Below are 13010 nucleotides of genomic sequence, written 5' to 3'. Positions count from 1 at the left end.
CTCCTCCTGCAGCCGTCCTTCCAGGCTCAGCCACCAGGGGGCAGTAAAAAGCCACAACAAGGACACAAGGGGTGCGATGCCAGGGCAGAGGGTGGCAGTGCGGGGCAGGCGGTTATGGGGCAGAGGTTCAGCTCCTGGGTGGATGGGAGTCAGGCACTGCAGACACCTGCACGGGGAGGGGCCCACTGTTCCAGGCCCACATTTCTGCCAATGGGCTCATCCCAAGGGGTGTGCCAAGGGACGCAGCGGGCCCAGGGCAGCCCCCTCACCTTGGGGGCCCATCTGGTGGAACTAGGTGACTTGAGCCCCTCAGACCAGTCCTCTCCAGGGTCCTCCCTCCATCAAGAGGAGGCAGCTGGTCTGCTGGATTCTGGCAGGGGCTGCTGCAGCCGCCAGCCATGCAAGGGAAGCCACAAAAGGAGTGCTGAGGTGCTGAGCCAGTGGGACTCAGGACCTTGAGTGCCTGGGGGCCCCCCGGCCCCTTCCCCAGCATGTGGATGAGGGGCCCCACGAAGGCCCAAGGCCTCCCCATGCAGCAGGTCCAGACTCACCCTTGCCTGAGAGGGAAAAGAGGTCTCTCTTTCCAAGGGTTTGCTGCAGCCCACCCCAGCCCCCTCCTGCCCCTCAAACTAGCCCCTGCCAGTGCCCCTTCCCACCAGCACAAGCCCGCTGTGGTGCCCATCAGTCACTGCCCACTCAGGCCACCTGAGTCCTGAACACATATCCCAGAGCGTCCAGAACCCCCCTGGCTGGGCCTTCCTGGAGCTGTGTGATGCACAGCCTAGGACTTCTGTTCTCGGGGGCCAGGGGTGAGTAAGAGGTGACTGAGAGATGGCCTATTGAACCCCAGCCTTCTGACCAGCAGGCCTTGCTACTCAGACCAAGGCCGTCCCATTTTTCCCAGTGCCTCAGTTTTCTCAGCACTGCCAGCTGCCTACACACGGAGACCAAGGCTCGTCCTCCCTTGACCTCCGGATGGAACCCCTGGGGCAGAGGGGTGGGCACCAGCCTGGAGGCAGGTGGACTGGGGAAGTATCCAAGGTCCCGGTCCCACATCCCACGCACTTTCTCACTAAGGGTGGGGCAGGCGGTGCAGTTCAGGCGACCAAAGGAGGCTGTGCAAGGTCAGCAGGGATGGAAGCGGGGAGGGTCCAGAGCCCCGAGAGGCCTCCTAAGCCTGCCTGGGCCAGGAGTCCTGGCGCCGTGCCGGACAGAGGAAAGCCAGTCGGTAACACGCACCCCCTTTCCTTCCACCCAAATCCAAGGGGCAGTGAGGAAAAGAATCCAGAAATGGTCTCAGCCAGAAGAGCCCTGAGGTGGTGTGGTCAGAAGGGCCACCGGAGCACGCCCAGGGCTTAGAGGGAGGGCGGAGCAGACTGGGTCCACGACTGGCCTGAGGGTAGGCAGTACCGACCCCGACTCCAGATCCCCAAGGGCCAGGGAGACCCCAAGGCAGCAGCTGGAGGACATGGGAGCTCAGCCTGGGGACTTGGCCCAAAGAGCTGCCCTACGAGGGTGGGCGTGGGCCGGACCCCAGCTGGGGCAGACTCCTCCGATGGCCGGTTCTGGTAGCACAGCCACACACAGCCTCCAGGAGGGGCGGCCCAAGACCGCCAAGGGGAAGCCGAGGGGCCAGTGGTCTGGAAGGCCGACGTGCTTCTTCACCATAGCAGCCTGGGCTTCGGCAAAGCCCCCGGGGGAGAGGCGTCACGGACTCTGTGCTGTTGGGGCCTGGGTCTCACTCCCGCACAGACCTCGGGGCGCTAAGTCACATTGCTCAGAAGTCTCTCAGCGTGCGGGACGCTCTTCTTCAGCCAGGAGGAAGTCCCAAAGCCACCGCCAGCAACTCCAGCCTCAAGGCCACCCAGCTGCTCTGAGCAGCAGTGTCCTAGGTGGCAGGAAGCTCCCCACAAAATATTCCAGCTGTTTTACAACACTGGTGGCGGGAGCCAGGAGCCAAGTCACTCACTGCTGGGGGCCAGGCTGGGTGAGCAGAGCGGAGTGGGCCATGGAGCCATCTTGCTGCTGCCCAGCGTGCTGCACACCCAGCCCCAGGTGCCAGAACGCCTCGGCTGGAGATGCCTGGCCTGGAACTGCATGTCACCCAGTACCTATCCCTGACCCTGGGATAGAAGGGAGGGGACAAGCACCTGCCCAGGGCTGTGGTTGCTGCCCAGGCAGAGAAGGGGGCAGGCTTGGTGCCCAGCAGGCACCACCAGGCCCTCCCACAGCTGCGAGGGCTACTGAGACGGCCCAGGACTTCTGGGAGGTGGCAACCCCCCACCACCTCAGGGTCATAGCAGATGGTGCTGTCTTCAGCCAGGGCCAAGCCATGGGGAACACTGGGCACTCAGCCTTGCCAGCCCATGTGTGTCTATGAGCCAGGATGCACTGTCACCCAGAAGCTGGACCGTCACCCCCAGCCAGCCCTGACACCTCCAGGAGGGCCCTGGGGGCAATCAGCGCTGCCCACATAACCCCCTCTGGCTTTGTGGCTGGGACCTGCGTTCAAAGCCCCAGCGGCTTTTCAAAGCCTCAGCAACCCTGAGGCAAAGCTTCCCCTTGAGGGCAAGCCAAACCCACAAAAGGCCCCTGAGGGCTGGGGCTGGCAATGGAGGTGAGGGGCCCAACCCTCACCCATCCATCCATCCATTCATTTTCACCTGGCCCAGTGTCTGCTGTCTGAATGTCAAGTGCCAGATGATAGCGCTGGAAGACACCACTGCCATCCCAGGCCCCAAACAGGGTCTGGCCACAAGACCATGAGGTGATTACCGGCTCTTGTGGCTCAAGTCATGTCTGATGCAGTCCTCAGAGAATGTCCGGACGCAGTGCTGTGGGGCAAGCCCGCAGCCTCTCATGGTGACAAGGCCGGTCCCTGAGAGGGGTCCTCGTTCCAAGCTCAGACACCGGTGGGGACAGATGTGAGCATCTCCAAGTCACAGCTGTACGTGATGGGTGTGGGCAGGAGGGATGCTCTTGACCCCACCAGCCACCTAAGAAGGGAGCCGGGCACGGCCCAATTGCTCCTCATGGCTAGGGGCTGTCTGAAGTCCTCATCATTAACCCTCCAGACAAGGGTGAGTCTCCCAGATGCCCTATTAGCAGAGGGAGCAAGCTCCAGGCTGGGCTGACCGCACCATGGTCAGAGCAATTGTGAGACATGCTTGCCCACTGGCACCAGGGCGGCCAAGACCCGCACCCGTGCAGGGGGCTGCTGGAGGAGGGGAGCTCAGAACCTCAGGACCATGCCATCATGCTTTACCAGAACCACCCACAAACGCCACCTAGGAGGCAAGGAGGGTCTCCTCATGAGGCAGACTTTTATCACCTGACAGACGGGGAAACCGAGGCCTAGTGAGGTGTGGAGGCCCCAGGTCACAAGGAGCCAGTGGGAGGAGCGGCTGGTGAGACCTGAGGTCCGGGCTCAGATCCCACCGCCTTCCACTGTTCCAGAAGGGAGGCAGGTCCCACCACACTGCCCGCACCTCGCTGCCCTGCCCCGGCGCTCACTCACCTCGGACTTGAAGGAGGCCTCGTCCTCTGAGTTGGACTCCTCCACCTCCAGGGCCTTTTTGGCCTCCCGGGACTCACTCTCGGCCTTCACCTTCTCCCCTCTGGCGCTGCTCTTGTCCTTGGCCGGCTTCTTGTCCGAGAAGGAGGAAGAGGTGCGCGGCGAGGTGCCTGGAGCACTCCGGGACCCCTTCGAGCTGCTCTTCTTCTGCTTCTTGGCGCTGGGCTTTGGCGAGTCGGCGGTGGCCGGCCGCTTGCTGGAAGCCCGGGGTGGGGGTGGGGGTGGGGGCGGGGGCCCACCCTTGGGGGACGTGCTCTCCAGCTTGGTCTCTTTCAGGGCCATCTTGGGCTCCTTGAAGGCAGCCTTGGGCGGTGGCGCCTTCTCCTCCTTGGGCAGCCGGCCCTCGCCCAGCTTCCGCGAGGTGTCCTTGGAGCTCTTGGCCTGCTCACGCTCCAGCTCCTTGGAGGAGCTCTTGCTCTCGGAGTCTTTGCGGGGCCGCTCCCGGTGCTCCTTGGTCACCTTGTGCGGCTTGGAGGCCTTGCTGCTCTCCTTGTTGGCGTCCTGCAAGGCCCAGAGCAGGGAGGGCAAGGGGAGAGACAAGGTCACATGGCACTGCGGGGCGCCCTGCTCCACCACCCCGACCCCTACAAAGCATAATCCACCTGATTCAGCCTCAGCTAAAGAAACTCTTCCATAAAGCAAAAAGGTAAGGCAGCAGGTGAGAGTTTTAAATGGAGTTCTCCCTCTAAACTACTAGGAAGTGTCAGCCGGTCCCTGGTGGCGGCAGGCTAAGCTTCCCCTCTGAATTGAACGGACAATCCCTGAGGGATTCAAGAAGAGCACAGGTGAGTCCGGCAGAGCATGGCCACTTCACCCGCGCCCGCCGCGCTAACACCTCACAGCTGGGCCCGGGAAAGTCAGAGGCTCTGCTGGCACTGCGGGGTGCTGGCGGGCACTGGAGGCAGCCCTGGCCCTCATCTCAGCCTCCGTCGCCCAGCATTCATGCTACGTGCGGGAAGCTCAGTGCTTCCTGCTCGGTCACTCAAGGCCTTCCTTTCTGAGCCCCGCCAGCCCCTCTCTCCAGAACTCTACACCCCTAGGGTCCAGCCAGCTCAGGCCTGGCTTCGGGGAGCCAACTGCTGAGTGCCCACTGAGTCCCAGGTACCGCACACAGCAAACAGCTCCCGGGCTTCTCAAAAGGCAAACCGCCTGGGTCGCTTTCCTAAAACACTGAGGACATTCCTAGGTCTCCGCCTCAGAAACCCAGGGATTTAGGGTGGAGCTGGACTCGGGGGCTGATCGCATGAGAGGTAAGATGATGGCAGAGAGCAGCAGGACACAGGCCCAGGGGTGAGCTCAGCTCTGTGACCTGCACACTGCAGGACTCGGGCAGAAAACCCCAGCCATCTGCGTCTGCTTCCCTGAGGAGGCAAGGCTACCACCTCAATCCAGCATGCAGTGTGGGGGCTGCCAGCACGGCGGCTGAGTCGGGACAGCCCGCGGCTGGCCTGGGCGCTGCTGCTTGTATGCGCTATGTTTCCGCCCCGCGCCCCGTCCGACAGGCACACTGCCAACACTCCCCGCAGCGGGAGCCACGTCTTCACCTTCCCTGCGGAGACCCTGCATCACCCCACGCACCCAGGAGCACTGAGCAGGCTTCTCTGCCGTCAGCCGCCTGGGACTCCACCCTTGCTAGGAAAGGAGCAGCGGCCAGCAGGTGCACAGCGGCCCCAGAGCCTGTCCAGACGATCACGTACCTGGCCTCCTGGCACAGAAGCCAGCAGCAGCCAGACCCTGAAGGCCCTGGGGAGGGGCTCTGGGAGCAGTGAGAGTACCAGGGAGAAGGGGGGGGTCACGCTTCACAGCTCCCCCAAAGACATGCGGGAGGGGTAGGCTGGGCAGAGGCCTCTCAAAACCACCTGAGTGTCCAGGGACAGACTCCTCCCAGCAAAGAACCACAAAGCAGGCAGAGCTGCTGGCCATCTTCTTGCAAAGCCACAGCCCACGCTGAGTGTCAAAGGCTCAGGAACAGTACCAGTGGCCGTAAGGCCTCAGCCTGGCTCTTCCACTCGGGGCGGTGGGAGTGTCCCCAGAATTCCCCCAGCTGGCCTGGGCCATGCAGGGCTATCGGGGGGTGTCCTCTTGGAAGCTGGGGTGTGGAATGGGGCTGTGGTCCACAGCAGGCTACTCCCCAAGGAGGGAGGTGTGAGACACTGAATGCTACATGCCACCTGGCCTCTTCCAGCAGGGGACACACGCCCAGCCGGGCCACAGGAGTTCAGCCGGGGTCACAGCCACCAAGGGCAGAATGAGAGCAAACTCCAAAGGCACACCAGAGGCCCCTAACACAGTTCCCACTGTGCGCCCCCGGCCTGGGGTCAGCCGAGCCGCCACTGCCACCAGGGCCTGCCCGGCTAGGAGGAGCCTTCCCACCCAGGCACACAGGCACCCGACACCACAGGTTCTGAAATCAGGCACTAAATTTTCTTTTTTTTTTTTTTTTTGAGATGGAGTCTCCCTCTGTCACCCAGGCTGGAGTGCAATGGTGCGAGCTCGGCTCACTGCAAGCTCCGCCTTCCGGGTTCACGCCATTCTCCTGCCTCAGCCTCCCGGGTAGCTGGGATTACAGGTGCCCGTCACCACGCCTGGCTAATTGTTTGGATTTTTTAGCAGAGACGGGGTTTCACCGTGTTAGCCAGGATGGTCTCGATCTCCTGACCTCGTGATTCGAATTAGGCACTAAATTTTCAGCATAACATGAGTACTCTCCAGGGTGAGAAGCCATTAAAATCACGTTCGCAAGGTTGTCTGTGAACCTCCACGGGCAAAAGCAACCAGGCCAAGTACCTGACATCACATGGTGACACCCAGCTCCCTGCAGCTGATGCCAGGCAAGGCCATGAGAGGGTCCTGCCCCCTCTACGAGGCTGTGGTTCCTGCCTGCCACGCCACTCTTGAGTGGGGGCTGTGAAAGGGGGACAAAACCCCAGGACTGAGTCCCCCAAAGCTGCCACAGCTGCACTCACCAGCAGTCCCCCAGTCTGGGGATTCTGATGGGCAAGGCCCCAAAAGGCCCACCTATCCCATCCCTCCGGGCTCAGGGAGCCCTGCGGAGGCCCCTCTGCTCGGAGCGCATGGCCTGGCCACTCACTCCCCAGGCAGAGCCAGTGACCAACGGAGGGCGCTTGGCCGGGGAAGAGGCTGGTGCACAGGCCTGTGCCGTCCAGGGCCACGGTGGGGTTGATGGCTCAGTCGCCAGGCTAGGGCTTGGGGCAGAGGGGCTTTCTCGGAATGCCCTCAGCAGACATGTGCCTTGGCAGGACCCTGTGCTGCCCGATTCTTCCCCACAGATGCCGCCTACATCTCTCCACCCGGTGGCTGGAGAAGTCTCCAGGGACAGAGAGGGTGGCGCCAGAGGACCCTGCCCACAGGCCTCCTGAGCCTGGTGAATACACTCACCAGCTGGGAGCTCCAGGGGCCTCAAAGACACTCCGGCAAGAGAAAGCACGAGCAGCCCCAGCCCCGCCAGCCCCAGGGAGGGCACCTCTCCGACCGGGACGGCCTTTCTACGCAGGCTTTTAGGTGGCTTGAAGGGACCCGTGCAGAAGAAATCCTGTTGTGGTGGCTGAGAGGGACCCTGCCGAGATCCCCCGCAAGAGCTTTCCTTCATTGAGCCTCCACGAGGCTCAGGGAGAGACAGGCCAGGAGGCCGAGTGGGGAGACCCCAGGGCTCCGTTTCCTACTCAGAGACTCTGGCAAGTCTGACGATTTCTAAGACCTGCTGGCCTTGCGGAAAGAGCCAGAAAGACCTGCCTGGGTGCTGCGGTTCTTCTCCCGCGCGGCTGACGGTGAGTCTGTGAGGCAGCTGGAGAACCCTGCCTGTCCCGCCTGGGATGGCCGGGTCCACACGCAGGGCCTGGCAGACAAGTGAGGCAAGGAGAATGGAGAGGACCAGTGGAGAGACGCGTGGGTGGCGAGCACCGGGGAGCTGCCCCGAGGGCCCGTGCAGCTCGGCCTCCAGGAACGGCTGTGCTGAGTGGGTGGCTATGGAGGACTGGGGTGTGCTCAGGGGTTAAAGGAACACTGTGATGCCATCAAAGGGCTTTCTAGTTTGTCTTTTGAACTGCCGCTCAGGGACGGTTTAGAGAGAGAAGCCTCAGAAAGGCCGAGTGCCACCCACCTGACCGACCGGGACGAGATGAGACCATAAAAAGTTTCTTCCACACTGGAATTCAGCTGGCGCCCACCTGGCTTCCCCTGCCCTTCCCCCACGCAACTCTGCAGTGAGCCATAGCCCGAGATGCAAAGCCTGGCATAGCCAAGGGCAGGAGTAGCCCCAGCTGCTCTCAGGAGGGTTGAGGAGGTGGGCAGCTGCAGCCTAGACAGACACTCTACCCGGCGGCCGCCCCAACAGCCATCGGCGAAGCTCTCACGGCTTCAGGCTGAGCAGTCCTGGGACCCTGCCATCACTTGGCAGAACAGGCGAGAAACAGGCAGGGTCTATGGCCTCAAGATGAACAGGACAAAGAGCCCACGATCATGGGCTTATTCCTGAAATCCTAGGGAAGCAGCAGTGCGCAGCGAGGGGTGTGCAGAGAGCTCAAAGAGGAAGATGCCAAGGGAGCGAGTTCAGGTACGGAAGGCCCAGCCCAGTGGAGGGAGGGCGCCGGGAGGGGCCAGACCTACCACAGCTGGGCCCGGCGCCCCCATGCGACTGGGCCTTCCGCCTCACTAACCTTGGAGCCGTGGGATGGTTTGGTCTTCTTGGGGTCAGAGAAGGCAGAGAGTGGAATTGTGGGTAACATGGGGTAGTCGGGACTGGGCCTGGACACCGTGTCTGCTCCTTCGGGCATTACCATCACCTAGTGACAGAGAAGAGACAGTCATTATCGATGGGCAGGGGGCGGGGGCCACACGGGCCGGGCTGAAGGTGGTGGGCTTCCCTCTGCAGGAGGGAGAAGGGAGAGCCTCAGCGCTTTCCCGAAAGAGTCCCACGCGCTTCTCCGCTGGGGACTGGGTGCTGAGCACACAGATGAAGCAGGCATGGGTGGGGAGCGAAGAAAAGCCCAGGGTCCCAGGATGGCTGGGCCCAGATGGGGCCACGCGGCCTTCCGGGAACAGCGGACCGGAGGGCTGGCCCAAGAAGACTTGCGGAGCACACTGAGAATCATGAGAAGGCAGCTGTGGCTGAAGCCTGACCTGCACGCTGAGGTTTAGGGGGAACAGCTAAGAAGTGTGAGATGCCAGCCAGACGCCCGCAACAGGCAGGGAGCAACTTCCCGGGGTGCACACGGGTGCAACTCCAGTGGGTCCCACATGCCCAGGGGAATGAGCCGTCCTTGGTGTGCGGTGACTGCAGCTGACCCGAACAGGGCAAGAGCACCCAGGCTGAGGCCGAGACCAAGGCAGACGACCTGTGCCTACCAAGGGGGCTCTCTGCAAAGCAGGCCCGAATGAGCCAGCGAGCCCGCAGCATGCGGCACCTGCTCCTGCGCTCCGTCAGAGGCTACGGATGACGAAAGTTCTGGGGTCCTTCCAGGAGGGCTCCCAGGAAACACCTGCTGTGCAGGGGGAAGCTCAGAGCAAGGTCTTGAAATACCAACACTGCAAGTTTAGGATCACCACCACCACAGAGAAAAGCCTCCCAGACGGCCGCAAGAGAGAACAAAAGAAGAAGACACACTTCAAAAAAAAAAAAAGTATTGAAGTTGGTAGAAGAAGCACCGCTAACAGCCTTGAGCACCTGCGGTTCCCAGCCAGCCAAGCCTTTCATCTGAAGATGCTGACGTCATGCGGCCATGGGGACACAGGCTGAAAAGAGGGCCATGGGCCCCCAGGGTCCCCACTCTGAGCTGCTTCTCAGAGCCTGTCTGACCGTGATAGCTCAGCACCGACAGCACGTTGCCCCAGCCGTCCCTGAAAACACGCCACGGGAGGCCCTCCGCGCTCTGGGGCACGCACACCTCACAGCCTCACGGAGGAGCCACAGAAGGCCGCCATGCACAGATGGGCTTGCCAGGAGGCTGAGCCCCATTCCCGCTCAGGCCCAGTCCTTTGACTCTCACGGTAATCTACCTTCTTTCCCCTCAAAACAATGCCCTAGACTGACTGTTTCAGGATCACGCAGTGTCTCGCTCTAGCACAGACCTTTGAGAAAAAGGAACTGGGAACTGAATGCACAGATGACTCCCACCTCCTACAAGGCACTGCCAGGAGGACCAGGCTCCCCGACAGAAACAAGGACCCTCAGCCACGGGGGCAGAGATAAGACACGGTCCTAAGGGGCACAAGGCTGGAACGGCGGAAAGTCCTACCCTCTCTCCCTTGAACTACCGATCTCCAAGTGACCCCCAGTGAGAGGAGCAGAGAAAGCAGCGCTCTCTGACACAGAAACCAGCCCCTCCTCCCGGGTCTCCCAGCACCGACAGCTCCGCGGCAGGGGCTGGGGTCACCTGCTGCTAGATGGCCACTGCCTGATCCTGGGCAGCCCCAAGAGGAGCCTCCGCCCCTGAGACCTCCGGCTGCTGCTAAGGCTGAGAGCCCCACTCAGCCATCAGCCCAGGGCGAGCCCCGGAGGCCTGGAAAGTTCCTGCCCAGCCAGCCAGCTCCCCAGGCAGCCCACCCTCAGAGGGCAGAGTGCCCAGCGCCTGGGGCAGAGACCCCCCACGGCGCCTGCTGCAGCCTGCGTGCCTCTCTGTGGAGCCAGCGCTCCCTCCTCCTGACGGGCCCTTCCTCCCAACCCCGCCCCACGCCTCCTCCCCGCCCCTGGCTTTTATGTGTTGAGACGATGCCCTCAGAGCCTTCGTCGCTGTGGAGGAAAGGAAGCCGCCTCCCACAGGGAGTGAGGTCCTGGCTGCAGCCCAGAGAGGCCCAGGGAATGCCACTTCCCCAAGCCACGCCACCAGGGAACCCCCGGGGACGCCCAAAAACCCCTACTGCAAACACGTTGAAAACACCTGGCCATGAAAGAAGGTGGAAAAGCGGAGCCAGGAGGGCGCTGGGACGCAGCCCCAACACCCTCCGGCCACCCAGCACTCAGCCACGCCATCCACAGAGACCCACGCTCTCCACATAGATCCACACCATCCACACAGACCCACGCTGTCCACACAGACCCACGCCAGCACCACCCTCCCCAGATGAGAACCACAAGCGGGACTCTACAAGGATAGCAGCAGGATGCACTCAAGCTTCTACATGGACAGACGCCTCCTCTTAGGAAAACGACGGCCACCAAGGATCTGACTGTGCCCCAGGAGGAGGAAGGGGGACTCCCCAGCCCAACACCCACAGCCATGGTGCCCCCAATTCACCCAGGAGGCGACCCACCCCACCCGCATACCCAACACGTCACATGTGCCACATACACACCCATGACACATTCACACACTCCCAACACACGTCACACCATATATGCGTGACACACCACACACGTCCCACAAGTGACACGACACACATGCCAGGCACACACCATACATGACACACCAGACAGCATATGTACATACCACACAACACACATCTATACATGCCACACACACCACATGCCCCACGTGTGACACCACACACCACTCACCCCATACATGCCACACATGCCACACACTGTACACAACACACCCCACACATGTACAACCACACCCCACACATGTGCATATCACACCCCACACGTACGTATCACACCCCACATATGTACAACCACACCCCACACATGTACATATCACACCGCACACATGTACATATCACACCCCACACATGTACATGACACACCCCACATGTACACACGACACATCCCCCACACCACACACAGCACTCTCACCACATACAACACATGTACATACCACAAACACCACACATACATACACATGACACACCACACACTGCACACGACACACAACATGCCACCCCAGCCCACTCCATCACAGGCTCAGGCCAGCACCCAGGCAAAGGGTCTGTGGCCCTGGGCCCTGAGCCCTGAAGGTGGCATTGCTGTCCTGTGACCAGGCCTCAGCCTGCATGTCCCTCCCTCCATGCACCCCTCCTCCATAACCACACCAGCACCTGCGCCCACCCTGTTGCCAAGAGCCCTTGTGGGGAGCTCTGCCCCCACATAGGGTCCGGAGGGCTCAACTCCAGCCACCGCATGGGGGTCCCAGCCACACGACTCCTGGAGAGCCCTGGCCCCAGAGCTGGCACTGTCGTCTGGCCTCCCTAAGTCAGAGGTGATGGCGATGCGCATGGCAGGGGCCCTGTGCGGAGGCCCTGCCCGGCTAGTTACAAGCCAGCTCCAGGCCCAGCCACGCGGTCAGACCGGCCTTGCGCCCATCCCTTCCCGGCACTTCCTGCAGGAAGGTGTTAATTACCCACGGCTACCCAGAAGCACAGGGTGACCAGCAACGAGTCACCTGCAGCGACCACGCCCCGGCACAGGTTGTGGAGCTCCCAGGTCCCCTCCAGCTCTGTCAGGCGCTGCCGTGTGACCTGTGCCTCGGGTCTCGGCCCCCAGCACCGACACTTCTGGCTGAGCACAGGAGGCTGCAGCGGAGCGGCCTCAGCGGGGCGGCCCCTTGGCGGGCAGGGGCGGGGCACACTCACCCCGCCGGCCCGCAGGAGCTTGTACCGGAACTCCGTGGTGGGGTTGTTGAAGGTGAGCTTCTCACAGCGCAGGTGGTTCACGGGCGGGTTGCCTTCCAGGTTCAGGAACAGGTCGTAGGTGAAGCAGACCTTCCTCGGCTCCTCCTGGAACAGAGAAAACAAGAAAGTCCACATCAGAGGGTGGTCGTGGGGCAGGGACAGAGCTTCTCATTGGCCCTGGTCCTCCTCTCTCTCTCATCAGGCCTCCGCTCCCCTCCCTCCGATTTGCGCCCACTTCTCTCTCGAGGCACCTCCTGCCCTGCCCTTATTCAAAATCAAACAACTTACTAAGTGCAGCTAACTGGGTCTCTCAGGCCCCACAGCAGAAACAAAGCTCATTCATAGCCATGCTCTCAGACGGTTACGGGAAACACACACCCCCTTCAACCCTTGCAGCACCACTAACGGACAGGGAAACCGAGGCACAAAGACACCAACTAACGCATGGCAGCGCTGAGACCTGCCCCAGGCCTCTGGGGCCCACGATCTCACCACCTCCACTCCCTGCTTCCTTCGCAGCCAGGGCCAAGCCCAACAGATGCGCGATGCAGGATGTAGACTCAAACGACAGAGCAGCGCCCAGAGGGGGCAAAAGTACAAGGTCACGATCCAGTTTCCAGGAGGCTCTGTCCACTTTGGGTGCCGCCCCGCACCCTCACCAGCCCAGAAGACAGGGACACTCTGGCATGGGGCAGCGCTGATGAATCTTCCACACAAGGGTGTGAGGAGCTCATGGGACGGCCTGGAAAAGGGCTGTGAGTGAGAGGCTGTGATGAACACAGAAAGGCCGGGAGGGGTCAGGGCAGGCCTCCCGTGGAGGCCCAGCAGCATGTGCAGAGGCTGCGTTTCGGTGAACCTGGAAATTTCG

At 61.9% G+C, this 13010-nt stretch overlaps 1 protein-coding gene across 2 annotated transcripts in view; it reads right to left on the bottom strand.

Annotated features, from left to right (window-relative positions):
- The window catches only part of MLLT1 (MLLT1 super elongation complex subunit), a 72526-nt gene that overhangs the window by 8202 nt on the left and 51314 nt on the right, over nt 1-13010 (bottom strand). The window contains exons 4-6 of one of the 2 annotated variants that reach the window (XM_030936112.1): nt 12104-12247; nt 8251-8376; nt 3518-4075 (exon numbers count right to left, since the gene is read on the bottom strand). In XM_030936112.1, coding sequence (XP_030791972.1) covers nt 3518-4075; nt 8251-8376; nt 12104-12247 — 828 coding nt within the window. The remainder of the gene's footprint in view (nt 1-3517; nt 4076-8250; nt 8377-12103; nt 12248-13010) is intronic. The other variant, XM_030936113.1, reaches the window with a different exon arrangement.

Source organism: Rhinopithecus roxellana, chromosome 8 (assembly GCF_007565055.1).
Source record: "Rhinopithecus roxellana isolate Shanxi Qingling chromosome 8, ASM756505v1, whole genome shotgun sequence".
Taxonomy (NCBI): Eukaryota; Metazoa; Chordata; class Mammalia; order Primates; family Cercopithecidae; genus Rhinopithecus; species Rhinopithecus roxellana.
The sequence above is the reverse complement of the archived record's forward strand: the minus strand, read 5'-3'. Positions and strand labels throughout refer to the sequence as shown.